The following is a 25694-nucleotide window of genomic DNA, read 5'->3' as shown; positions in this document are numbered from 1 at the left end:
TAAAAGCCCCGGCTGTGTGTTGGGGCCACAGGACGGGTCCTGACCACGTGCTGAGTGGGTGTGGGAGAACCAGGTCAGCTGGAGACGAGGCGGGGGTGGGGGTCGGGGTGCTCTCGGCCATTGGGCGCTCATCCTGGGGACCTGGTGATCCGGAAAGGGGGGTAACTTGGATTCTGGGACCTGGAAGTGGCTCCTTTCTGGGGCGTGTGGTTCCCCTTCTTTTGCATTTGTCATCGAGTCCTTGCAGACGAGGGAGGGTGGAGATGCCAGGGCAGGCCCTGGCGGTGGCGGTGGCGGTGGCCGGCGGCCCTGTCTTGGGCCCTGGCCGGAGGGAAGGATGCGGCAAGACAGCAGACTCTGTGCTGCTCTCCGCACAGACGGCGTCTCCGAGGCGGGGATGTTTGTGGCCCCCTTGCTCAGAGTGTCTCCCCGTTCCACCCTGCGGGCTCTCTGCACCTCTGTGGCATTGGCCGCAGCAGCCGGCGTGGTGGCCCAGCCGAGGCTCGGTCAGGTGGGGCTGGCAACGTTCCCCTCTCGCCCCCACAGCGGGGCTCCCGCTCAGGCTCCCCGGTGCCTGAGGATCGATCAGGCCTCGTGCTTGCTGGGGCTCTCTCTGCCTCCCCTCCCGCCTCTCCGTCTGTCTTCTCAGACTCAGCCCCACCTCCACTGCGTCTTTCCCGGGGGCTGAGCCTGGACTCTGTCCATGGGCTCTTGGGACACTCCAGTGGGACACTCAGGGGTCCAGGGAACAGCATCCCAATGCTCTTCGCGCCAGACGCTGCCAGGTGCGACGGGCAGGGCAGCTGCACAGGTCGGGGGTGGTGGCAGGGTGCCCGTGGGGCCTCCGCTGGTCAGCGAGGCCGGCAGGCAGGGCGGCTGGGACAGCACAGCCACTGTGGAAGTGAGGGGGCTGGTCAGGTGGACCCTGAAGGCCAGGCTCGGGGAGCAGGTGAAGAGCGCCGTCTGCGGGGCTGAGGGAAGCTGGCTGGACCCCTTGGGTGAAGGGCTGAAGGGTTTCTGCAGTGATGATCATTTCTGTATCATCTCGATGACACGTTAAGCCAGAATACTTAGAAAGTATGGAAGCTACGCTTATCATATACATTTGCACCCGTTCCCTGCGGCTGCTGTAACAGACGATCCCACACTTGCTCATATAAAATTGATAAAACCACAGAAATCTGCCCCCCTCCCCGGTCCTGGAGGCCGAAGTCTGACAGCAGGTTTGCTGAGCCGACGTCGGGGGGCGTGTGGCTGGAGGGGAGGCCCTTTCCGCCTCTGGGGCTCCAGGCGTCCTTGGCTTGTGGCCGCGTCCCTCCCATCTCTGCCGGCCGTCTGTCCTTGTCTGTGTGAAGACGGAGGCGCTGCTTCCGTTTTGAGGACACTTGTGGTGGAGTTTCGGGCCCACTCGCTCACCCAGGATAACCTCCCAGGTCTAGGTCCTTAATCAGAGTTCGCTGGGTGACCATCTTGAGCTTCTAACTCAGAATTGTCTGCCCACGTCAGGCAGCACTGGGTGGATCCCGGGGGACCCGAGTGGGGAGGGAGGGGCTAAGCCGCCCTCCGGATTCCTTTCCCCACCCGAGGGTCTGGTCAGCCCGGCCTTGCAGCCAGCGTCAGACACCCCGGTGCCCCTCCGGGGGCTGGGCAGCTGGCAGGAGCGTGGATTACGCGCTCCTCATGTGTGTCTGCCCTGTGTTCTCTCTACACTCCAGCCACACGTCATTCTCCGGTGGGTGCTGCTCACAGGGTGTGGCCATCTCTCAGGGCGGTGCTGCAGCCTCCTCCAAGGCTGTGTCCCTGAGGCCCTCGTGCCTGTGTGAGGCCCCTGTGACTGCTGCTGTGGGTGGAGGGGACTCCCCTAGGGAGCCCCGTGACGAGTCGGACACCACGGTGATGATGTCACCCCAAGGCTCAGGGGCTAAAACATGGTCAGAACTTGGAAACCCGAGGGACCAAGCTGATCTGAGACCACACGGCGAATGACCTGGAGCCTCTGCACAGGCCACGACCCATGGGCTCAGCGCCTCCTTTGGCTCTTACCGCAGGTCAAAATCACGCGGAAAGCAGAGAGAGTTTAGGGCAGCCCAGTGTGACCGCATGTCCGTATGCGACCTCGCTCCTGGCAGTCACTGGGAGAGGGAGAGCGAGGCTCCTGTCCGTACGCGCCTCCCAGCGCCCCTGGGCCCTGGCCCTTCCCGCGGACCCTCCCTGGGCCCGTTTCTGCTCCACCTAAAGGACCTCCTTTGGTATTTCTTGAGGGCAAGTCCGCCGCTGGGGAGTTCTCTCACTTTTGTTTCTCTGAAATTGTTTCACTTCGCCCTCAGGCGTGAAGGTGGAGTGCTGGGTATGGAATTCTCTTTTTTTGGATAGTTTAGGTGCATTTTATTGGTTTTCTTTCTAGGTACAGAATTCCTGACGGGCAATTTTTGTCTTCAGCTTTTTGCTGATATCATTCCATTGTCCTCTGTCTCCCACTGTTTCCGATGACAAGTCAGCTGTTGTTGTCTTTTCTCTTGTTTGTGGAGTGTTTTTTCTCTCACTGCTTTGAAGTTTTTTATTTTTCTTTCTTTTCTTTTTTTTTCTTTCTTAACTTTTGGTTTTTATCACTATTCAGTGGCCAGGTGTGGTTTTCTTTGTATTTATACTGCTTGGGGTTTACTACGATTCTTGGATCTGTAAGTTGTTTTAAATCAAGTTTGGGAAAATTGTCTATTACTTCTTCAAAACAGTTTTGTGCTTCGATAGCATTCTCGCATTCTGAGGCTGAGCTTACGTGTGTGTCAGACTGTTCGATGCTGTCGCAGGTCTTGTCACTTTTGTGCGTTCTTTCCCGTCAGACTGGATAATTTCTCCTGCTGCATCTTCGCTTTCACTCACTCTTTCTGTTTGTCTTCAGTCTGCTTTAGGTCCACCAAGTGGACATTTTATTTCAGCTACTGTGCTTTCTGGTTCTAGAATTCCCATTTTTAATGTTTCCATTCCTCTGCTGAGATTCCCTCATGAGAACCTATTCACTCATGAACATAATATTTTCCTTGACTTCTCTGAGCATCTCCTCCTTTGAGTCTTTAAACAAATAGCTGCTCTAATGCCATGGCTTGCAAAACCAGTATTTGGACCAGCTGAGGCTGCATTACTATTGTTTTGTTCTTTAACTGCGGACTACATTTTCCTGTATCTTTTTATGCCCAGTGATTTTTGATTGTATATTAGCAATTATGATAATACATTTGGAGAGCCTGCGTTCTCTCATGTTCTACTGATTGTTCACTTTTATTCTGGCAGACAGTCAGTTACTAACTGACCACCCTGAACTTGTTTGTGCAGGATTTTACACTTTGTTGGAGCAGACCTGTGGAAAGCTCTATGTGTTGGTGAGACTCAACTTCCAAGCTGTCTTCCCTGGAAATCCTGTCATGGCTTGGCTAGGCTTTGTTGGGCAGATCTAGAGTGGGACCCCTATTCCTAGGGGGCTGACTATATGGGGTGTCAGTGGGATGCCAGAGGGGCTCCACTCTCAGTCCTGCAGCAGTTTCTTGGCAGCCGCCAGTGGCCTTGCCTTACGTATAGACAGCCCCTCCCTCCGGCACAGATCTGCAGGGGACTTGCACGCAGCCCCTCCTTGCTGACGCCCGACTCCTCAGATTCTAGGTGCTTCCAGTGCCAACCACGGGCCTTTTCCTCTTCAGCAGAATGCAGCCTCATGTCCTGCCCAAACCCCAGCTCACTGCACTGCACCTGGGAGGCTGACCCCAGGCCGGGGGCTGGGCACGTGTGGAGGCCGTCTTGCGGGTTTCCCCCCTCTCAGGAGTCACAGTCACTGCTGTGTCTTAACCACTGCCCTGAAGTGGATATCTCATGTGTTTTCTTCAGTGGTCTGGTACCAGTCACTCCATTGAGTTTTCCCAGTATCATTTTGATCTCCATGTTCAACTCCTGTCTGTTCCAGAAGGTTCCTGGGCCCTGCAGCAGAGGCTGTGGTTTGAGCAGGTCTTTGGGTATCTCTCGTCTTTGCTTCAGTGAAGAGCCAGTGGAGAGGCAGCTATCAGGCAGACAGGGGTAAACTCGCCTGCGAGTGGAGGACTAGGACAGGCGTGTGGCTTCTAGAACACAATGAGGCAGGCTCTCCTGTCAGGCCGTCCCAGGGACCCCCAGCCCCGGGCAGGGAGGTCTTTGTGCTGGGAATGCCCTGGCCAGAATGACCACAGCAAGCGCTCTCCCCAGGCAGACTGGTCCCTCCTTGTCCCACAGTCACCCAGCGGGTGACCCTCTCCCGCCTGCAGAGGAGGGAGCCGAGGGGCGGGAGTGCTGGAGGGTGTCTCTTTATGGACGAGAGCTCAGGCGTGGGGAACAGTGTTCCCCTCACAGACGGGCCCTGCGTGGGAGTGTTTGTCTGGTCTCAGCCATGTGTGCATTTGTGTGGTGCCTGAACTGTGTGGAGCTGTGCACCAGACGTCAGGGACCTGGCCTTAGGAGAAAATTTCATAAAGCCTCTTACATTTCAACCCAGCAGCCTCTTACAGGGTTTTTTTCAGAAACACCATTGTCCGCATTAGATTCTCAAAGCTTCCTCGCTGTCAAGGGTAGAGGTGGAGACCCCTGAATTCTTGATAAAAGCGGTAGGGAGGGCTATCCAAGTGCTCATCCAGATTTTACAGCCAGAGCATCCGGGCGGGCAGAGTGGTGCTGGAGACAGCTTTGGGGATGTAGGGGACAGGCCAGAGCCCCAGGGAAGAGGGAGCAGGCGGCGTCTAGCGCAAGCAGCTGCATGCCCTCACCGCAGCTGGTCAACATGCTGCCAGACGAGCTGGCCCCTCGCGCGAGTCCCACGGGGCCCACCTTGACCTCTGTAGGCCAGAGATTGTGCTGGCCGCTGGGGTGCAGGCGGTGCCCGCGGACCATCCACAAGCCACCTGCACCCCTCCTGCCGCCGCCCCAAGGCCCCTGCTCCGTACACACTTCCCTGCGGATATGCTGGCTCCTGCTATTCCCGGAGCTGCATCTCCGTGGCTTCTCATATTGCTTTTCTAACTGCGAGGCTTTCTCAGGACGAGCAGCCAAGGTCACCACCCACCAGAAGTTCTCTGTGACCCGCGCCCTTTATCCTCAGGACCCCATGGGCGAGGGGTCCCTGCATCCTTCCTGTGTGTCCGCTGGCACTCCACCTCCTGCTCGGTGGCCCAGACACCCCGGGACCAGGCAGACACGCTCTGGGGATCCGCTGGGGAGCCAGCTGGACATAGGGAGGAGGACCAGCGTCCCAGAGGGAGGGAGGTCTGGAGAGTCATTCAAAAGTTGCTCAGATGAAATTTTGAGGAACAAGGCAGAATCCAGACGGCGCCAGTAAGACAGCTGGGCAGGCTGCCACGTGTAACAAGAGCTCGCAGGGGGTCTAATTAATTAGTCAGAAAATCTACAGCAGAAAACTGCGTCCTAGGAAACTGCCGGGAAGAAGCAGAAACAAGGAAGTCAACAGCTGTGTCTGTGTGGTCGGGACGCCCACGGCCCGGGTATAAAGGCCGCCCGGGGAGGGAGGCTGCAGACATCACCGCCCTCCTCCCAACGCCGGCCCAGCCCTAAGCCACCATGTGCCACACCAGCTGCTCCTCTGGCTGCCAGGCGTCCGGCTGCGTGCCTGTGACCTACAGGCCAGCTGTGTATGTCCCCGTGAGATACAGGCCAGTGCGTGTGCCCGTGAGCTACAAGCCAGTCGTGTGTTTGACCCCCTCCTGCCAGTCCTCCGGGTGCTTCCAGCCCTCCTGCCCCACCCTGGCCTGCAGACCCACCTCCTATAGCACCCCCTCCTGCCTTTGACCGCGAGCCTCCTCCCAGCATCTCCAGTGCAGATGGGGCCACACCTGTGTCCTTCCTGGCACGAGTCCTCGACTGACCTCCAGGTTCTGCACGTGGCAGATGGAAAGCATGCTCTGCCACCCCCCTGACCCCCAGGGGAGGGAAATGTGCTGAGATGATCTGGATCCTTCAGTAAACTTGTACATCCCCTCTGGGAAGCCCTGGTTCCCAGCAGATTTCTCTGGCTCCGACAGGAAGCCACACCTCACATGAGCCAAATAAATCGTGCTTTCCCGAGGCAGCAATCTCTTCCTGTCTTTCTTTCATCTCTCAGTTTTCTGGCTGGCCAGTCTGTTACCCAGGATGTGGGGCTGGTCCCCTCTGCAGTGATCCCTGCGGCTCCACTGCGGCTCACGGGGTGGGGGGGGGAGGACGGTCTTGGGAGGAGGGAGTGGCCCGGGACGTCATACCTTCCGCACTCGGCAGGTGGCGCGGGCAGGGACTCGCCGTCTTTCCGTGGCTGATCTTCCCCTCAGCTGTGGAGTCCCGCCTCCGGGAGTGAGTACGGGCTGCCCCATCTTGTCGGAAGATGTCCTGTGTCCTGCGTCAGGGAGAGTTGAGCCCAGCGGGGCAGCTTTGGCTCCTTTGGGCATCAGGGTTGCAGAACTGGGGCAGCTCTGGTCCTCAGCTCGCGACTCACTTCCATCACTGGTCCACATATGACTCATTTTTAATCAGTCAACTGATGATCAATTATTGCTGATTGTGCTACAATAGCCCTCACGTGGACAGCAGAACATCAGTGACAGCTCTTGCGCCGCAGCGAGCTCGGCCGGGAACTGCTCGCTGTCTGTCACCTTTGAAAAAACGGAGTTGAGTCACGTCTCTGTGTGTTCCCAAAAGGTGTAACTCGGATTCAGCAGCTTGCATGGTGATAGGACATCACCCTGACTGTGACCTTCGGGGACTCACCCTTCTCACTCTGTGCTACGGCTGTTCCCTCCCGTGCGCGGTGCGTCGGTCTGGGCCCCTCCGGCTGCCCTGCTGTGAGCCCGTGTCAGGTTAAATCTGCCCAGTGGGTGGCCGGGTGCGGGTGCCGAGGGGACTGCGGGCGGGAGGGCCTGGCTGTGGACTGTCCTTGTCCCCTCCCCACCCGCTGGCATCCATGACCTTTCTGTGTGGGGCAAGCCAACCTCCGCGGCGTGCAAAGCGCTCGCGTTCCGTCTGTCTGTCCGGCAGAGGGGAGGACGGCGTGCAGGAGCGCAGGGCAGGGAGCCGTGTGCACGGAGCCCGCCTCAGGCCCCAGGGGGCGCCCAGCCTGGGGTGAAGCTACAGGCAGCGGCCGGAGACCAGGAAACTGACCCCCCCCCCCCCCCCCGCTCCTCGGAAGCACCCACGGGCTCCAGACTCTTTGTTTTGGGGCTTTTTTGTGAGAGTTTTCCCTGGAGCTTTTCTAAGGCCCAGGATGGGTGGGGCTTGAGATATACTTTGTCAGCAGTAGAGAGAGCCCGCCCTGTGGATGAGACCACCGCCCCCGCCCCCGGCCGGCCCGGAGCGCCTCCAGCGGGCCCGCCCTCCCCTCCAGCCCGCAGGGGACCAGATGTCAGGGCCAGGCCGTGGCAGGCCAGCTCTCCAGGGCCGTCCTGGACCCTCCAGTCCCCCTCCCAGCCCCCACCTTCCAGAGGGACCGCTGCCCGGACCTCCGGCAGCAATGATTTGAGTGGTTCTGAGCTTCTGTAAGTGGAGCCGCCTGCACACGTTTCTTTCATCAGCTGTCTTCGTTTGGCGCTCCGGTGGGTCCAGCTCTCGGAGGGAGGGAGGGAGGGAGGGCGGGGGCTATCTTAGTTCTGAATTCCCTGGAGGAGTTTATAGCCGTCTGGAGCTACTTACTCCTTGAACGTCTGGGTCTGGCATCAGCTTGGCTGGTGGATTCTAACTCTTGATTCAAATTTTTAGTGGTTACAGGTTATCACATGTCTTTTTTCGTTTGTTTTTTGGGGGAGAGGCTATTACATTTGTCTGTTTATTCACTTAATTTATTGTAGCGGAGGCACTGGGGATGGGACCCAGGACCTTGTGCACGCTAAGCCTGCGCTCTGCCGCTGAGCAGCACCCTCGTCACCTCAGATTTCTAAAACAAATTGTTTTGGTAAGCTTTATGTGTTTTAGATAATTTGTTGGGATAAAGTTGTAATGGTCACTGATAATTTTTTAAAATTGTTATGTCTGTGGCTCTGCTGTAATTTCTCCTCATTTCCCAGGAGTCTTTGGGGCCCCTTTCCGTTTGTCCCACCGGCCAATCCCACAGGCCAAGGGTCCGTCTTCTCAGAGAACCGTCCTCGCTCTGTTGGGTGATGTGCTTCCCATTTCATTAACTTGTGCCCACGATTCTGCTATTTCTGAACTGAATGTCTTTTCAACTGAAGTGCAGTCAGTCTACAGCGTTGTGTCAGTTGAACGGTTTTAACCGCTTTTCCGTGATGCTCTTCATAGGAGAGCTTTGGAAAATAGCACAAGTGCTTTCCACAAGTCATACTGTGGAAAAAAGCAAAACGGGCAAGGCAGTCCCCTGGCTTAAGGTGACAGTAAAGTCAGGTTCTGATGTGTCACAGCTGAGCAGCGCCTTGTGACGGGAGCTGTTTTGGGGCAACAGAGCTGACACTTTTCTTTAACGGATGTAAAGGTTCAAATGTGCACATACCACGAGCACAAGTTTTAGGCCACAAATGGATGTTTCCGCATAAATCTGGAAGTTCTTTGTGACAAAATGTTCCCTAAATATTAATTAGCCAAAGTCTCATTTCAGCAAGCTTTGTCTGAAGTGAAGAAAAATACTGGAAAAGTCTCAGGTTCTGAATAAATTGACCTTTAACGCTGTCGGTCAGCTTGCTCTGAGGAAGGTGTGTCACGGTCTCTCCCGTGACGCAGGAGTCGTCTTTCCTCCTTGGAATGCACCAGGTTTTGCCATTTTGAGGCTACCGTTTGTGGCGCGTGGAGGCTGAGTACGCTGCGTCTCTGGCGCACTGGACTTTGTTACCACGGGCCAGAGTGCATCTCCATCGGGGCAGTGTTTCTCCCGTAAAGTGCACTTTGCCTGCTGAGGTAATTGCACCGGATGGCTCCGGTTGGATGTGTTTTTTCTCCCCTTTACTTTCAGCCTTTCTGCTGTTTACGTTGTAGGGGCTGGCCACACCCCTACCCTGTGAACAAAAGCAGGAGTCGTCCACTGACCCACAACGTCTGTCCAGGGCCCTCGTTCTACCCCGAGTTTTTCCTAGCCCCACTACTTGGTCAGCTTTCTCATTAATCTATTTGGTTAGTATCTGTTCATCCGCACACCGACCAAGTTGTGACCTCACTGCGCTGCCCCTCAGGTCTCCTCCCGGGACGCCGTCCCCGGCCGTGTGCTAGTGATGGTTTCCTTGGAGGGGATGCTAGATGGACCCATTTATTAGCCAGCCTCTGCGGGGTTCCTGGCTCAGGCTCCCTCTGGGAGCTGGGCTCGGTCTTCGGTGACTAGCCAGAGGCCAGTGTGGGGCCCCGGGGGCGCGCTCCCGTGAAGGGCGGAGCGGCAGGGTGGAGACCTTCGTGGCACGGCCCGGCTGCCGTGACCAGGGAGACGCGGCTTCAGCAGCAGGGGAGGATGGCGCAGAGGAAGGAGGGCAGGCAGACGCAGGTGGGGCAGGAGGCGGCCTCACAGGCCTCGGGCTGGCAGCTCAGGGATGTGCAGCAGGCAGGGCTGCAGGCGGGGCTGCACAGGGACTGAGGGTCGCAGCCCGGGTGGCAGGAGGTGGTCATGGAGCCCAGAGGACAGCACAGCGTGGCCTCGTTGGGGGTGGCCACCCCACAGCACAGGGGAGGGCAGCAGATGGGGACGCAGCCCGGGCGACTGGCGCAGCCCGGCTGGCAGCCCTCGGGGCCGATGGTCCAGCCCATGGTGGTGTGGGGCTGGGCGGGTCTGGCAGCTCCTTCCCCGAGCAGCCTTTATTACCCGGGCCCTGTGTCCCGGCAACAGGTCCACTGTGTGCTGCTGGCGCTGGTTGCACTTTCCTCTTCCTGTTTTGGGGGCCCCGTGAAGCCGGTCCCACAAGGAGACCCCGCACACGAAGCACAGCCCCTGAGCTGGGAGCGGCCGCAGCCCACACCGGGCTGGGCTCTGCTGGGCCGGGGGCACTGGGTCCTACTGCAGGGTGTGGACAGATGGTCCCCAGGGAGTCAGGGTCCTGTGCCCTTGTCCACCGAGTCCCTGAGTGTCCCGGGTGGGCGCCCACCCGTGGGCGCCCACCCTCGCACGCCCCAGTGTCTGTGCACGACAGCCCCCGGCCTGGGGCCCCACCTGGGGCTTCTTCCTGTGGGGATGTTTGGGCGTCCTGCCGGCTGGCGTGGGGTCCTGCTGTTGGGAAGGAGGGGAGGGCACCGGCGTGATGCGCCCAGACTCCCACCCGTGGGGACCACCCGGAGCTGGCCCACGACAGGACTGTCCCACCAGGATGACTGGGGCCCAGGGCCCCGCAGCCCCTGGGGAGAGCAGACCAGCAGGTCACCATTGAGAATGACGGAATTCAGCCCCACGTGTCCCTGCCAGCCCCCTCGCACCAGGCCCTGCGTGGTCTTCTCCACCCACGATTTCCAGAAACCTTCCCTTCACGTCTCTGAGGAAGCAATTCTTACTCCCCTTGGTAGAGTTGAGGCATCTGAGTCTGAGAGAGGTCATGAGCTGGGTTGCAGGCCAGATGGCGGCTGACGAGGACATCTGGAGGGTGACACTGGCACAATGTGGATTCCAAAGGGTCCCCATGTCCAAGATGCTGGACTCTTGGGAGCAAGTTCCACCAGGACAGTGAAAATGCCCCACAAAACGTGCCCAGTCAGCTGTTCACGTCTCAGTGTGCACACTGCCTCCCACTCGCCCAGGAGAAGGATCAGGGCCGCCCCATCCTCCCCCATCCTGACTCATCATTCTCTACGTAAGTGGTTGGCCAGTCGGGGGGCCATGCCACAAGGAGTGGACGGGGCTCCTGGTGTCTGCAATGCCGTCACTCCCTTCCTATGTTCCAAGGAGGTCCTGGGGCCCTCACACCCTGGCTCGCTCAGTCAGGGCAGAACACGCCCCCCTCTGCACCCACCTGGACCTCCCCGACCCCCACACGTCCTGGTTCCCACACTTCTGGGCTTTGCGGACATGTATGTGAGCTGGGAACTGGGACACACGTGCTGCGGGCGTCCCCGCCGCACACACGTGCGCCGTTGTTTCGGCAGACGTCAGTTAGAGACATGCGCACAGGTGGAGGTAAGAATTGCAAGAGAATTCTGTAAATACCAGCTGGTCGAGCAGGTTAACAGCATCGTCAGGCTCTTCTGTCCTTACTGACTTTCTGTCTACTTGTTTGATTGCTGAGAAGCTGAAGTCAGGCGATAATTGTGGGTTTGTCTGTTTCTCCTTTTAGTTCTATCATTTTGTTTGTTTGTTTTATGTGTTTGAAACTGTTGTTAGGTGCTTACACATTTAGAATTGTTAAGTTTTCCTGATGAGTCAGCCCCTTTAGTATTATATCATCTCTCTCTTTATCCCTGGTAATATGTCTTGCTCTGAAATATACTTTATTGATATTAATATAGACATTCCAGCTTTATCTGATTGGTGTTTGTGTGGTATATTTTTCCATTTGCTTACTTTTAACCTGTCTATATTTTTATAATTAAAGTGGGATTTCTGATAGTCAGCTCATAGTCGGCTCTTGTTTTTTTATCCAATTTGAAAATCTCTGTCTTTTGATTTTGATGTTTAGATATTTCACATTTAATATAATTGTTTATATATTTAAATGTAAAAATACAATCTTGCTAGCTATATCAGAGAACCATCTGTTCCTTTTTCTCTTTTCCTTCTTTTCAGGTTTGATATTTTTATTTACTCCATTTCATCTCTACTTTTGGCTCATTACTTGTTGATCTTTTGGAAGCTGATCGATCTAGAGTTTATAACACACAGCTTTAATATAACACAGTCTACCTCCAAGTAGTCTCACGCCGTGTCATCTGTAGCATCAGGACTTCACAGCAGTGCACTTCTGCTTGCCTTCCCTGTCCTCTGTGTGATTGTCATATTTTACTTTTATGTACGCTGAGAACTGTTACTATATTTGCTCTAAGTGTCAGTTATCTTGTAATCGTTTTTGTATTTATCTCTTTAATCACTTCTAGAACCATTCTCTTCCTTGTGTAGATCCAGGTTTCTCCACGCTGTCATAGTCCTTGGCTTGAAGATTTTTTCTTAATATTTCTTGTAGTGAATATCTTCTGTTAATCACTCTCGTTTTTTGTTTATCTGAAAAAGTGCTTATTTGACTTTCATTTTTGAAAGATACTCTGCTTCATAGGACTGACGGATTTTTCTTTTAGTGTTTTAAAGATATCATTCCACTGTCTTTTGGATTGTATAATTTCTAATCAGAACTCTGATATAATTCCTATCTTTGTTCTGTATATAGCATGTCTTTTCCGTGTGGATGCTGTCAAGATTTCCCCTTTACTTTTGGTTTTTGACAGCCACAGTTTTAATATGGTGTTTCCAGTTCATTTTTTGGGGAGGGAGACATTTATCCTACCTTAAGTACTCTGGTATGTTTGAATTCATGGTCTGATGTCTTTCATCATTTTTAGAGAATTTCTCATATTATTTCTTCAAATATCCCTTCTACGGATAAGTAATTTCTGTGCCTTACTCTCTCTCCAGGATTCTAATTATGTGCATCAGTGATGACTTGATATTGCCCTGGAGCCTTGGTGCTCTATTCTCCCCCCACCCGTCGTACTTTTTGTGTTTTAATAGGGCTCTATTTCCCTGTCTTCAGACTCAGTGATTGCACACTTGGCTGTGTCATGTCTGCTGAAGAGCACACTGAAGGAATTCGCCTTTGATGTCGTATTTGATTCTGCACTCTCCACGTGACTCTCTCTCGTGGTTTCCACGTCTCTGCTGCAATTCCCATCTGTTCATATGTGTAGTCTGTGTTTTACATGCAATCCTTTAACATATGAGTCATAGTTATTTTAAAATTCCAGCCCGACAGCTCCAACCTCTGGGTCACTTGGAGTCTAATTATGTTGATGGCTTTCTCTCTTGACAGTGGATTTATTACCACCACCACCACCCCGCTTTTTTTGTATGTCTTCTAAGTTTTGTTGAATCTCAGATATCATGTGTTCATTTCAATGAACATAAAGTGTTTCCTCCTGGGAATGGCTGTGTCTCTTCTGTAAGGCATCAGTGTGTGGGAGGGAGGTTTGAATCAACCTGCTCAGGTGTTGGCCTCGGTTTGGGACTTTTAGGGTACCAGCAACTTCAGATTCCAGTGGGGATGCCAGTGTCTTGTGCTTAGGACAAGGGCTGGGGGACGCAGTGTTTTGCTCTGCCCTATGTTTTCAGCTGGCCCTGCTTGCCTGGCACACAGAAGGGACCTCTACACGTATCTGCCTTTCCCTGGTGGAGACCAGCACTGCTCAGGCAGCTGCGCTGGCCGGGCTGGAGTCGGGAGCCAGGAGGGCTCTCTGGTCCTGGTCCAGGGCCAGCCTTAGCAGGCCCTGTGTGCCCGGAGCTAGGAGGGTGAGGCTTTCTCAGACTTCCTGCCTCTTCTCCTGGGACATCCAGCCTCCCCACTGTAAGTGTGGTGGGTTTGTGTGGGTGTTTCTGGCCCTCCCTGTGTAGTCATCCTTTAGGGACCAGGTGGGACCCAGGCCTGTTCCCTGTCCGCCACTCAAAGGAAGGGAAGTCCTCCCCCACCCACGGCATGAGTCTCGAGGGGTGGACATGGGGGCACACCTTCCTGACCCTCCACTCACCAAGGTCCCCCACCCCAGCTGGGCCGCCAGGAGGAGGCTCTGCGAGGGGCTGCTGTGCTGTGCTTTGTTCACACCTCCAAGGAGAGAACTTCGAAGAGTGCGTGCTTAGCATGCAGGAGGTCCGGGGCATAATCCCCAGTGCCTCCATTACAGAAAACAAGCAAATAAATAAACCTAATTACCTCCTCCTTCCAAAAAACAAACAATTAAAAAAAAAAGAAGAAAACTTCAAGCTGGCGCGGACCCCACGCTGGCCGCGGAGCCGCCACGGGCCCGCCCGGCCCCGATCACCCGCCGCGCGGGTGCCGGCCTGGAGCCAGACCCCAGGCCGCAAGGCGGTGACCAGGGCCGGGGCCATCAGCCCCCTCCAACAGATGGCGGCCTCGGGCGCTGGGGCTGTGGTGCCCTCCCTCCTCATGGCCCCTCGGGGGCCCGCGAGCTACTGCCCCCCCCCCACCCCGGGACTCTGGAGCCTCTCCGGCACCAAACTGCCCTGCTCCCCTCAGCCCGCGGGGAAGCGCCTCCTGTGCTCCGCGCCGTCCCGGGCCCGAGGGGTGCCCGCTGTGCCGCCGGGTGTCAGGACCCCACTCGCTTCGCTGGCACCACGGGTGCCTCTGTGAAGACTGTGGGACACGAGGGCACCAGGACCCTGTGGAGTGGCCGCCCAGCCACCCTGGTGTGACTGTGCCAGCGGCCGCCGTCTGCTCCACCGCCTATGGCCAGCTCATGGCCTTCCTGTGTGGTCGAGCCCTGACCTCAGACCTCTGTGCACCGATGGTGGCCGGTGCACTGGCCCGCCTGGGCACGGTGACTGTGGCCAGCCCCCTGGAGCTGGTGCGGACAAAGCTGCAGGCTCGGCAGCTGGCGTACCGGGAGCTGGGCACCTGTGTCCGAGCTGCTGTGGCTCAGGGCGGCTGGCGCTCGCTGTGGCTCACTGGGGTCCCACTGCCCTTCGGGATGGGCCCTTCTCAGCCCTGTACTGGTTCAGTCACGAGCTGGTGAAGGGCTGGCTGAGCGGGCTCAGGCCAAAGGACCAGACCTCCGTGGGCATCAGCTTTGTGGCTGGCGGCATCTCGGGGACGGTGGTGGCCACCCCGACTCTACCCTTCGATGTGGTGAAGACTCAAGGCCAGGTCACGCGGGGAGCCGTGGAGGCAGTGAGAGCGATGCCCCCGCACGCCGACTCCACCTGGCTGCTGCTGCAGGGGACCCAGGCCGAGCCGGCACCAGGGGACTCTTCACAGGCTTCCTCCTGAGGACCCTCAAGGCTGCTCCCTCCTGCGCCACCATGATCAGCACGTATGAGTTTGACAGAATCTTTTAAAGGCTCAGCCGGAAACAGCCTCTGGGCCCCTGAAAGGAGGAGGAGACAAGGGCCCCCCACCCCCACCCCGTCTTCTGTGGGTGGGGGCGGGGCAGGAGGAGCCTGAGCCCAGTGCCTTCTCCTCAGCACCCTGCGTGGGGAGGGGCCTCCTTCCTCTTCCCTTTCAACTCCGCCCCTCTGGGCCCCACCCCCTCCTCAGACCACTTTCTTCTTCCTGCTGCTCCCCAGCCCCCAAAATCATCGCTCCTTCCCCCCACGTTGAAGACCAAACCTGCTGACTGCTGCCCCGCCATTTCCCTGCACGTTGCTGCAGCTGGGCCTGCCCCCAGGAGCCGCAACGCCCTGGGCCTGGCATAGTCTGCACCCACGCCTTTAATTCCTTGAGTCTAAAGATGATAAACTGCTCTCTAGTGGGGGAAAAATAACAGAAGAAAACTTCAAAATATGTGAAGATAAAATGGAGGGACATGGCTGCATTGCGAAAGCACAGTTTATTTGGCTCACATGGGTGTGGTTTCCTGCTGGAGACCGAGAGGGACCCCGGGAGCCAGGGCTTCCTGAGGGGGGTGCACAAGTTCACGGAAGGGTCCAGGTCATCCGTCCACATTCTCACCCCGGAGGTCGGGGGTTGGTGGAGCACGCTTTCCATCTGCCACATGCAGAACCTGGAGGTCCACCGAGGACTCGTGCCTGGAGGGGCGCAGGTGTGGCCCCGTCTTCACTGGGAGCAGCTGGGAGGAGGCTCACGGTCAAAAGCACGAGGGGGTGCTACAGGAGGTGGGTCTGCAGACCAGGGTGGGGCAGGAGGGCTGGAAGCACCCGGAGGACTGGCAGGAGGGGGCCACGTACACGACCTGTTTGTAGCTCACGGGCACACGCACAAAGGACTGGCAGGAGGGGGCCACACCCACGGTGGGCCTGCAGCTCACGGGCAGGCACACGGGCCTGCAGCTCACGGGCACGCACACAGCTGGCTTACAGGTCAGGGGCACATAGCAGGACGCCTGGCAGGGCCTGGACGTGCAGCAGGACGCCTGGCCGGAGCTGGGCACGTAGCAGGCAGCCTGGCAGCCGGAGGAGCAGCTGGTGTGGCACATGGTGGCTTAGGGCTGGGCTGGCGTCGGGAGGAGGGCGGTGATGTCTGCAGCCTTCCTGCCCGGGCGGCCTTTATACCCAGGCCATGGGCGTCCCAGCAGCACAGAAGCTCACCTGCTGACTTCCTCGAGGTTGTTGCCAACGCCTTATTATCATGGGACGCACTTTCCTGTATTGTTCTTCACCACAAATTAGTTTGGCTTTGAGGCCAATTCCTCCGCCCGTAAGCAGGATGTTCTGGTCTGACTTTACGTGGGGTGTGTGTTGTTCCTCCGGCCATCACTGTGCCCAGCGCACCCTTGCATGGACTCGGTGCTGTAACCTCTTACTCCTTTAGGTCTCATGACGTCAACGAAGACTTTGAGGCAATACTGTACTTGGAGGGTTTTTTGCAGAGGAAAACGCCGAAGCGGGAGCCTGTGGGACAGCGCTGGCCTGCTGCCTGTGTGGCAGCGGAGCTCTGTGGGCACCGCCCGCCTGCGTGCTTAGCGTCCGGGGCCGCTCGCCCGGCCACGCTGAGCTGTGCTGAGGGAGGCCGCGTGACCGCGGAGCCTGAGAGTCTCGCTCTCTGCCCTTTACAGAAAGTTCGCCGGCTCCTGCTTCACAGTAATCAGTACAAGAGCTGGTTCGTTCATGCAACAAATTACACTGCGTGCTGGCGAGAGAGATGCCCCCGCCGCCTGAGCCTTCCAGGGCAGTGAGCAAATGAGTGCATGAAACATTCGTGCATGAGATGATTCCAGAGGGGCTGAGTCCCGGAAAGGAGAGCAGGCTCAGCAGGTGGAGAGAAGTGGGGAGCTGGTGGGTGGTCTGGGGGCCCCGGGAGGGGAGGCGACGCTGAGCTGGCTCTGCGTCCAGAGAGGGGGTCGGGGCGGCGCTCCAGGCAGAGGCAGCCAGGGGGCTGTGAGGACACGGCTGCAGAAACGGGCAGTTCCAGGGGCAGCGGGGAATCCCACAGCTCGGGCCGACAGGGTGCGGGGGCCGGTGGAGGATTCCGACCGTGGGAACCGAGGAGCAGGCGTCACCACCCTGGGCTGATAGAGGAAAGGCTCGGTGGACCTGAGGACACGTCAGTGGAAATCATCCAACCTGAAGAAGGGGGACAAGGAGCTAAGAAAGACGAGGAGGCCTGTGAGACAACATCAGAGAGGCTAACGTGCAAGTGATTTCTGCCCGGGGAGGAGAGGAGAATGACACTGATATATAAGAAAACTGGGAAGAAATAACAGATAAAATTCCCAAATTTGACTTTTTAAAAAAAAATTCCAATTGACAGATGCAGGAATCTCAGAGCACACGCCCAGGGCCCCAGCGCATGCGGCACAATGTGAGGACCCGGGACCCAGGGGGCTGACACCTCCAAGTACCTGCTTCTCCGTCTCAGCGCTGAGACTGTGCGCCCATCATGGGCTCCTTCTGAATCGCCCTGAGGGACCGCCTGTGCACACGGGGCTCCAGCCGCCCCCGGGCGGTGGCAGGACTGGTCATTAATCGGTTACAAGGGGGTCCACGTGAAACGCTTAGCTCAGCCCCGGCACGAAGCTGGAACCCCGTCGCTGTGATCGTGGCAGTAATGTGGCTGCGGCTCCCAGTGAGGAGCCCAACCCTGCGGAAGAACCTCCTGGATCACTGAGTTTCCGCATCAAAGTTGGGGACGCTGTGCTTGTGCGGACGGACACAGGGTCCTTACAACTGGGGCGGACCCTGAAAATACGATGTGAGACTTCCGTCCCCACATGGTGGCCCTTCCCTATCCAGCCCAGGCTCCAATCACAGAAGTCGCAGGACCACTGTGTCACTGGGTGCCTCCCGCTGAGAAGGAGCTTCCTGAACTGGGTCACTTCCGCCGGGAACTCCAGGAAGAGACTGTGGGGAGGGACGAGGAGGAAAAACAGCAGGCGGCCGGGAGGAGGGCACTCGCGTGCCTTGTGGCCAGGATGCCATGGCCTGGGCATAAAGGTCACCCAGGGGAGGAGCCTCCAGACCAGCCCTGTACTCAGTCCTGACCCCACCTCAGTGCCTCACCTCCAGGTGCCACACTAGCTGCTCTGCGGGCTGCCGGCCGGCCTGCCGTGAGCCCGGCCCCTGCCGGCAGACTTGCTATGTGTCACTGAGCCGCAGGCCTGTCGTGTGCGTGCCTGTGAGCTGCAAGCTGACCACGCGCCTGCCCGTGAGCTGCAAGCCCCTGTGTGTGTGGCCCCCTCCCGCCAGTCCTCCGGGTGCTGCCAGCCCTCCTGCCCCGCCCTGGTCTGCAGACCCATCCCCTGTGGTGTCCCTTCCTGCTGCTGAGCCCAGGCCCTGCCGGGACCCCTGCCCGTGTGTGGGTCAGAAGCAGCCAACTCTGAACTCCCAGGGGGCGGCCCAGACATCGTCCTCTCCACACCTTCCGCGCCCAATGCGACTGCGTCGCAGCAAGGCTGCTAGATCCCAGCCGGCCAGGCCGAGGGCCTCATCCCCGGCGGGGTCACCTGCCCGGCGCCCACGCCGGCTGGGGCGGCATCCAGGCTCGGCAGCCTCCCGCACTGAAGTTCTAGTACACATCAGAGCGCGATGCTTGCGGATCAGTGTCTCTCCCCTCCTGCCATTCCCTAAACTGCTTCCTCCGGGGGTGGTTCCCCCCGATTCTAGAAAATTCCTTTTACAGAGCAGGTCAGGTCACCAGATGACCATGTGGGTGACCAAGCTCGTGCCAAAGGTGAACTCCCAGCGCTCAGGTGAGGGACCCAGCTCTGTCCCCTGACCTTACGAGGCCAGTCCTCACCCTGCTCTGGGTGGACCGAGGGCATTAAGGTCCTGAACTCACCCCTTTTGTGTAAAATGTCCTTCTGCGCAGCATTGATAGGTGGCGCTCACATCACTAAATTAAACCCGGATGCTCTGCGGATACGCAGGGCTCCTCCCCCTCCCCATGGGTGGGAAAGAGCACTCCACTCTCAAACAAGAGCAGCCCACGTGACGCCAGCTCCACTGAGACGGCCGGCTCACCCTTGCCCGCTGTCCTGAGGGTTTGTTCCCAAGCTGTCTTTCTTCTCTGTGCCTTCCCAATCAGACCTTGAAACCCTGAGCAGAACAAGTGATGTCTGAACCAACCCCTGGACCCCCTTGAGGCCCACAGGGACTCATACGCAGCCCGGCACACAGGCGAGCCTCCATGCGGGCGCCTCTCTCCAACAGAAGTCAGCACAGGGCTAGTCTTGGACTCTCAGATCCCGACCAAACAGGGTTTCAGCTGCTCCCCAAGTCACCTCTCACCTGGACGGGCAGGGGGTGGGCGTGAGCAGAGGCCCAAGGTGCACTTGGGGTCTAAGCCTTCTGCACCCGGCTCGAGCCCTGTGCTGGCCTTGGCAGGCTGTCTGCCATGGGGAGGGGGCCCTGGGGGAGGAGGGGACGTGGAGCCTGCACTTGGCGTCCTCTTTGAGACCCTATTGTTTCTCAGCTGCTTTGCGCTCAGATTCGAGACTATGTCCTCATTACCTGGTTTTTACCAGACAGAGCCCGACTGCCCAGACTTGGAGTGGTCAAAGTGGCTCAGGGAGGAGGACAAAGTAGACATGGGTCCGTATTTCCCCACACAAACATTTTATTGATGATGGCAGTTGACCTTTGACACATGAAATACAAGCACCTAACCCTGCAGAGGAGGGCTCCCAGGGCCAGCAGTCCCCCCAGCTGAGGGGTTTGTGGGCGGCATGTTCAAGTCCCCTCTAGGCATCAGCTGTGTGTCCACCCACGAGAGAGGGGAGGTCCTGGCGCCAGCAGAGAGGCTCCGGGGCTCCTGAGAGAGGACAGCTGGGCTCAGGGTCAAAGACAGCAGCTGGAGAGAGGCCGGCAGACCAGCCGGTCAGCAGCCGGACTTCTAGGCCGAGTTGGGGACACAGCAGGCCGAGCGGGAGCACCTGGGGCGGCAGAGCAGGGACACGCAGGAGGCCAGGCGGCAGCAGCTGGGCTGGCAGGAGGGGGCGGGGGCACAGCAGGCGGGTCTGCACACGGGGCGGCAGAGCAGGGACACAGAGGAGGAGGGTCTGCAGCAGGACGAGGGGCAGGGGGTGGGCTCACAGCACACGGGCCTGCAGCACACGGGCCTGCAGCAGACAGGCGTGCAGCACACGGGCCTGCAGCACACAGGCCTGCAACACACGGGCCTGCAGCACACAGGCCTGCAGCACACAGGCTCACAGCAGTCCTGCTGGCAGGGGGAGGAGGTGCAGCAGGAGGGCTGGCAGCTAGACTGCAGGCAGCACAAGGCCGTGCAGGAGCTGGTGCAGGCAGATGGGCAGGGGCAGGGCTCACAGCTCACTGGGGCGCAGAGGAGGCTCAGGCAGGGGGCCGGGGCACAGCAGCGGGGCTCACAGCAGCGGGGCTCACAGCACGGGGGCTCACAGCAGCTCTCTGGGCAGTCGTCCACCTGCCAGGAGGAGCCGGTGCAGGAGTCACAGGGACCGGCCAGGCAGACCCGGCTGCCGTAGCTCAGGTCGCCGGAGCAGGTGGACAGGGTGGACGCAGCCATAGTGGGGGTGGTGGGGCTGGAGGAGGGTGAGTGTGAGTGTGTGAGTGTGTGTGTGAGTGTGTGTGTGTGTGATGTGCTCAAGCTGTCAGTTTTATACCCCTACTGGGTAGGTGTGTTGTCCCTGCACGAGGCTCCCACGCCTGCCCTTCCTTGTTAGTGTCTGGGGGGCCCGGAAGCCTCATAAGATGAGTCAGTTGCTGGCTGGATACCTCGATGACCACCTGACCAGGGTATGGCCCTTAGGGAAGCTGGTGTTGGGGCCGAGCTGTGGTCAAGCTGTTCCTCCTGCAGGTTCCCTGATGGTGGGTCAGGGGACACTTGTGGCCATGACTCCTTCGGGGGGGAGTGCCGTGGTGGCTCCTGGTGGGGTTGCTGTGGCTGTGAGGGTTTATTGTTGGTCTGATCCTGGTGCTCCTGGGTTGGGGCACGGAGGACAGCTGGTCCCCAAGGGGAGAGGCCAGGAACGGGCAGGAGCAGAGGGCGGCGCTGTGAGGCTCAGCCAGATGCTGCCTGATTCATCCGTCCTTACGCCTTCACCTGGGGGGGCATGGGTGGTGGGAGGCGGACTGGAGCAGTCTCAGGGGGCAGATGGACCATCTGGGGAGTGGGGGAGGCAGCCAGGGCAGTGTTCCTCATGCCTGCTGGCACACCGTGTTGGGGAGGGGCCCTGGGCTCCGGGTGACGGGAAACAATGTTGAGAGTAGAAGGCAGATTCCTGGAGATCTCAGAGGTTGTGTGACAGTGAGGGGTCTAGGGCAGCTCCCCGGCTTAAGCTCGAGAAGATGCTGGTGACGCAGCGTCTCCTATGGCCTCCTCCCAGGGCCCAGTGGCAGGTGGACAGGGGGCTTGTTCGATGCTCTGGTGTTTCATGTCACATGTGATAGAATTCACAAGTCAAGTTGCCTGGAGTTTTCTTGGTGAAAAGTTGCTTTTTTTAAATTTTGAAATAATTATAGATTTCTAAGAAGTTGTCAAAAGAAAGTGGAGGGAATTCCTGACCACCCTTTGCCCAGTTTCCCTCAATGATCGCACTTTGCGTAATGAGGGCAAGTCACCAGATTGACAGCCCACAGACCTGACTCCCATTTCATCAGTTTTACAGGCACTTGTGTTCTGTGTGGTTCTATGCGGCGTGTTCACGTTCGTGGGTCACGTCGGCACCACCACAGTCAGACACAGGATGGCACCAGCCATCCTGCCACAAAGCTCCCTCAGCTGCCTGGTTAGAACCACACCCACCACACTCTCATCCCTGACCCCTGAGGACCACGAGCTCTCTTCCGTCTCTATCCTCTTGTCAAATTGAGAATGTTCCGTGAACAGCGTCGTACCTTTGAGACTGACTTTCCACCTGCACAGTTCCCCTGAGATCCACTCGGCTGCGGTGTGTGTCAATAATTTGCTCCTTTCTGTCGGAAGAGGACGACTCCGAGGCGCGGGTGTTTTTGTGTGCTCACCGTTTACCTGTCGAAGGACAGGTGGGCTGTGGGAGGGTTCTAACTGCGATTCCGTTTCTTTGTGGATGTGTTCTTCCGTGCGCATGCTTCTCTCAGGCGAGCTTTGGTAGTTTGTGTCTTCCAAGGAATTTGGCCGTTTTGCTTAGGCTGTCAGATTCCTGGGCTTAAAGCGGGTCCGGATGTTCCCTGGTTATCCTCCCACCACCTGCAGGCTCTCTCGCGGTGCCACGGCTCCCACCCCCGGTGTGGTGAGCGGCACCGTCTCTGCCTGACTTGCTGTGCAGTGCGGCTGATGGTGTACCAGCTTTATCAGCCTTCTCAAGGAAAGAGCCCTGGCTTATTTGATTTTTATCTTCCTTTCTGTTACCCGTTTCACTGACTTTCCACTTTGGTCTTTGCTACTGTCTTTCTTCTTTCAGTTTAATGTGCTTCCTAGTTTCTTCAGCTGGAAGCTGAGGCCACTTAGTTGAGAACTCTCTTCTTCTCTAACAAGCACACGCAGTGCCACAAACTTCTCCCTCGGAATTGATTCAGCAGCGTCCCCCACGTTTTGATTTGTTGTATTTTCACTTTCATATGAGTCAAAATATTTTCTGATTTCCTCCTTTCTTCATTATTTTTTGACTTACGGGTTATTTAGAAGTCTATTTCTTCTCTAAATAGTTGGGGATTTTACAAGGACTTTCTGTTACTGCATTTTTCGTTTAATTCCACCGTGGTCAGAAAATACCCAATTTGTTATTTGAATTTTTTCAAAGCCGTAGAAATTTGCTTTGTAGCCTTTATAGGTCTATCTTAGCAAATGTGATTTATCTTGGTACATGTTTTGCATTCACTTAAAAAGAAGGTTTGTTTTGTTTGAGAGTGGAGTGTTCTTTCAATGTCAAATAGCTCAAATTGGTTAATGATGCTGTTCGAATACTCCACATCTTCTCTGATTTTCCGTCTGCCTGTGCTGTAGGTTACTGAGAAGGGCTATTCAAATCTCAGGCTGTAGGATTCCATTAAGATTTGTCTGTTTCTGCAGGTCAGTCACTCTTTGCTTCATACATTTTAAAGGTCTACTATCAGGTGCATACACATTTAGGATCATTTGACTCTTTGATCTTTATGACATGATCCTCATTAACAATCCCTGGCCGTATGCTTTGATCCTGAATCTATTTTATGGAATTAACACAACTGCTGCAGCTTTCTTTTGATTAACGTTAGCTTAATATAGCTTTTCCCCTCTTTTTACTTTTAACCTGTTTTCTTCTTATGTTTAAACTGCATTTCTCATAGGCAGCATAACGTTGGGTCTATTTTTTTTTTTTTAAACTCGGTCCACTAGTCTCTGACTTTTGACTGGAGTGTGCAGACAACTTGGGTTTAGTGTGACTACTGATGCAGTGGGTTTCACCTGTCCTCTTGCTGTTGCTGCCAGCTTGTCGCACGTCCTTCTTCCCCTTTCCCCGTTTTCCGCCTTCTTTTGGATTTGTTGCTTTTATGTATGATTCCATTTTTCCCTTTGTTGCCTCATTAGCGCAGCTCCTTGTTTTGCATCTTAGGGCTTATAGTCTACCATCTTTAACTTATCACGGTCTGTCTTGAAACAACAGTGGCTACTTTGTCCTGCAAGCACCTCAGATAGACGTTGCCATTTCTCCCTGGATGGGGCACATACTCACTCTGGAGGAGTTATTGTAATTGTGTATAAACAACTAAGATCTTTCCAGGATCCAAAAAAAGGTGATACCCATGAATAACAAGTAGATGAAGCCATTATGTTTTTAAATTGAGATACATGAAATCAAGGTGAAAATTGTGCCCAAATTCCTCAGAATTTAAAGGCAACCAGAGGCTGGTGTGAATTTTCCATGTAAGCATGTTGCTCTAGTATGGGCACTTTCTTCCTTCCTTCCTTCCTCCCTCCCTTCCTTCCTCCCTCCCTCCCCCATCTCCTCTTTCTTTTCTCTTTTTTTCTTTCCTCTTTCTTTCTTCCTTTCTTCCTCTCTTCCTCTCTTTCTCTCTCTTTCTCCCTTTTTCTCTTTCTTTCTCTCTCTCTCTTTCCTTTCCTCCTTTCCTTTTCTCTCTTCCTCCCTCCTTCTTTCTGCTCTAAAATGTGGGTGCGTGAGTTAGTTTGTATTCTCCAAGAAGCTGATGCCAAGTGGGATAAGTTTTTTAGCAGTTTATTGTGGGGATGCCCATGAAAGAGTAATGGGGGAGTGGGAGTGGGGAAGAGCCTTAACGTGGCCAGGCTGACCATACTCATGTGAGTTAGCTGTAAGGAGGGAGGGCCAGATGAGCAGTGGCTCCGCCCCTGGCACAGCTCTGAGAAGGCCTGGGGCAGATGGATGGGGTGCCCTGAGCAAATGGCGGGTGTCTGTCAGGAATGGCCCTGCCCTCGCACCCCTGCTGTGCTTGTTCAACTGCTGGGGGTGGCCTGGCGTGGATGCCGCGGTCTCCATCCAAGAGTGGCAGCAGGAACCCATTGCGGGTTCTCATGGGGGTGGCCTGCCTGGCCAGGATGGCCCCAGCATGGAGGAGCAAAGGAAACACTGTTCACTGCCCCCAGGATCCCACCCTGGAGGGAGGGCCATGGCCGCGGAGGAGAGGGCGGGATGTGGCTGGGCTGCAGAGCGCAGGCCTCCTGGGGCCTTATGGTTGACGGTGGGGTGCCGGGCCGCCTCAGCCACGGGGAGCGGCGGGAGGGCTGGGCGGCGCAGATCTCGGCGGGAACTCAGGGTGGCTGCTCCGGGTCTTGCCAGGCCCCGACTCCGAGGTCTTCTGGTTCTCTTACCATGAAAGGTCACGGGAGGTTCCGCTGGGAGTCCTGGGGTTGTATGCACCCTCCCCCCAGCCCCTGCCGCCACCGTACTCAGAGCAGTAGGGATGACAGATGAAGAAGCTTATGAAGTCGAGAAGTAAGGTCATCAGGCCAGGTAGGCAGGTCCTTCCCCGGGAGCAGAGAAGCGGTGGGGCCGCAGTGGGGACTGGGCAGGGAGAAAGGGGCGGGGTGGAGGGGGGGCGGGGTGTCGCGGGGCGGGGCTGCAGGAAAGGCTCCGCTTGGAGAAGGGGCGGGGTGGAGGAGGGGTGGGGTGGAGGAGGGGCGGGGCTGAGTGAAAGGGCGGGGTATCGAGGGGCGGGGCTGAGAGAAAGGGCGGGGTGTCGCGGGGCGGGGTGGAGGAGGGGCGGGGCTGAGAGAAAGGGCGGGGTGTCGAGGGGCGGGGTGGAGGGGGGCGGGGCTGAGAGAAAGGGCGGGGTGTCGAGGGGCGGGGTGGAGGGGGCGGGGCCGAGAGAAAGGGCGGGGTGTCGCGGGGCGGGGCTGCAGGAAAGGCTCGGCTTGGAGAAGGGGCGGGGTGGAGGAGGAGTGGGGTGGAGGAGGGGCGGGGCTGAGGGAAAGGGCGGGGTATCGAGGGGCGGGGCTGAGAGAAAGGGCGGGGTGTCGAGGGGCGGGGCGGAGGGGCGGGGCTGAGGGAAAGGGCGGGGTGTCGCGGGGCGGGGTGGAGGGGCGGGGCTGAGAGAAAGGGCGGGGTGTCGCGGGGCGGGGCTGCAGGAAAGGCTCGGCTTGGAGAAGGGGCGGGGTGGAGGAGGGGTGGGGTGGAGGAGGGGCGGGGCTGAGTGAAAGGGCGGGGTATCGAGGGGCGGGGCTGGAGGAGGGGCGGGGCTGAGAGAAAGGGCGGGGTGTCGC

General features: G+C 57.3%; 2 protein-coding genes, 1 long non-coding RNA gene and 2 pseudogenes across 4 annotated transcripts in view; 3 read left to right on the top strand and 2 right to left on the bottom strand.

The window, feature by feature from the left end:
- Positions 1-25694, top strand: part of TSPEAR (thrombospondin type laminin G domain and EAR repeats) — a 124242-nt gene that overhangs the window by 10787 nt on the left and 87761 nt on the right. The gene's annotated exons all lie outside the window — the stretch shown is intronic.
- LOC140698804 (uncharacterized) lies at positions 5843-10015 on the bottom strand. Its single transcript, XR_012076775.1, has 2 exons — positions 7687-10015; positions 5843-6653 (listed from the first exon to the last, which is right to left on the bottom strand). It is a non-coding gene; the product is annotated as an uncharacterized lncRNA (long non-coding RNA).
- On the top strand, positions 12403-15807 carry LOC140698799 (mitochondrial glutathione transporter SLC25A39 pseudogene; annotated as a pseudogene).
- On the top strand, positions 16290-18921 carry LOC116283958 (uncharacterized; annotated as a pseudogene).
- Positions 19620-20646, bottom strand: LOC116278387 (uncharacterized). The gene has a single exon (XM_031673400.2). It carries the CDS (start codon positions 20562-20564, stop codon positions 19914-19916), a length of 651 nt encoding a protein of 216 aa, XP_031529260.2. The 5' UTR covers positions 20565-20646; the 3' UTR covers positions 19620-19913.

This window comes from Vicugna pacos, chromosome 1, assembly GCF_048564905.1.
Source record: "Vicugna pacos chromosome 1, VicPac4, whole genome shotgun sequence".
NCBI classification, from domain to species: domain Eukaryota; kingdom Metazoa; phylum Chordata; class Mammalia; order Artiodactyla; family Camelidae; genus Vicugna; species Vicugna pacos.
The sequence above is the reverse complement of the archived record's forward strand: the minus strand, read 5'-3'. Positions and strand labels throughout refer to the sequence as shown.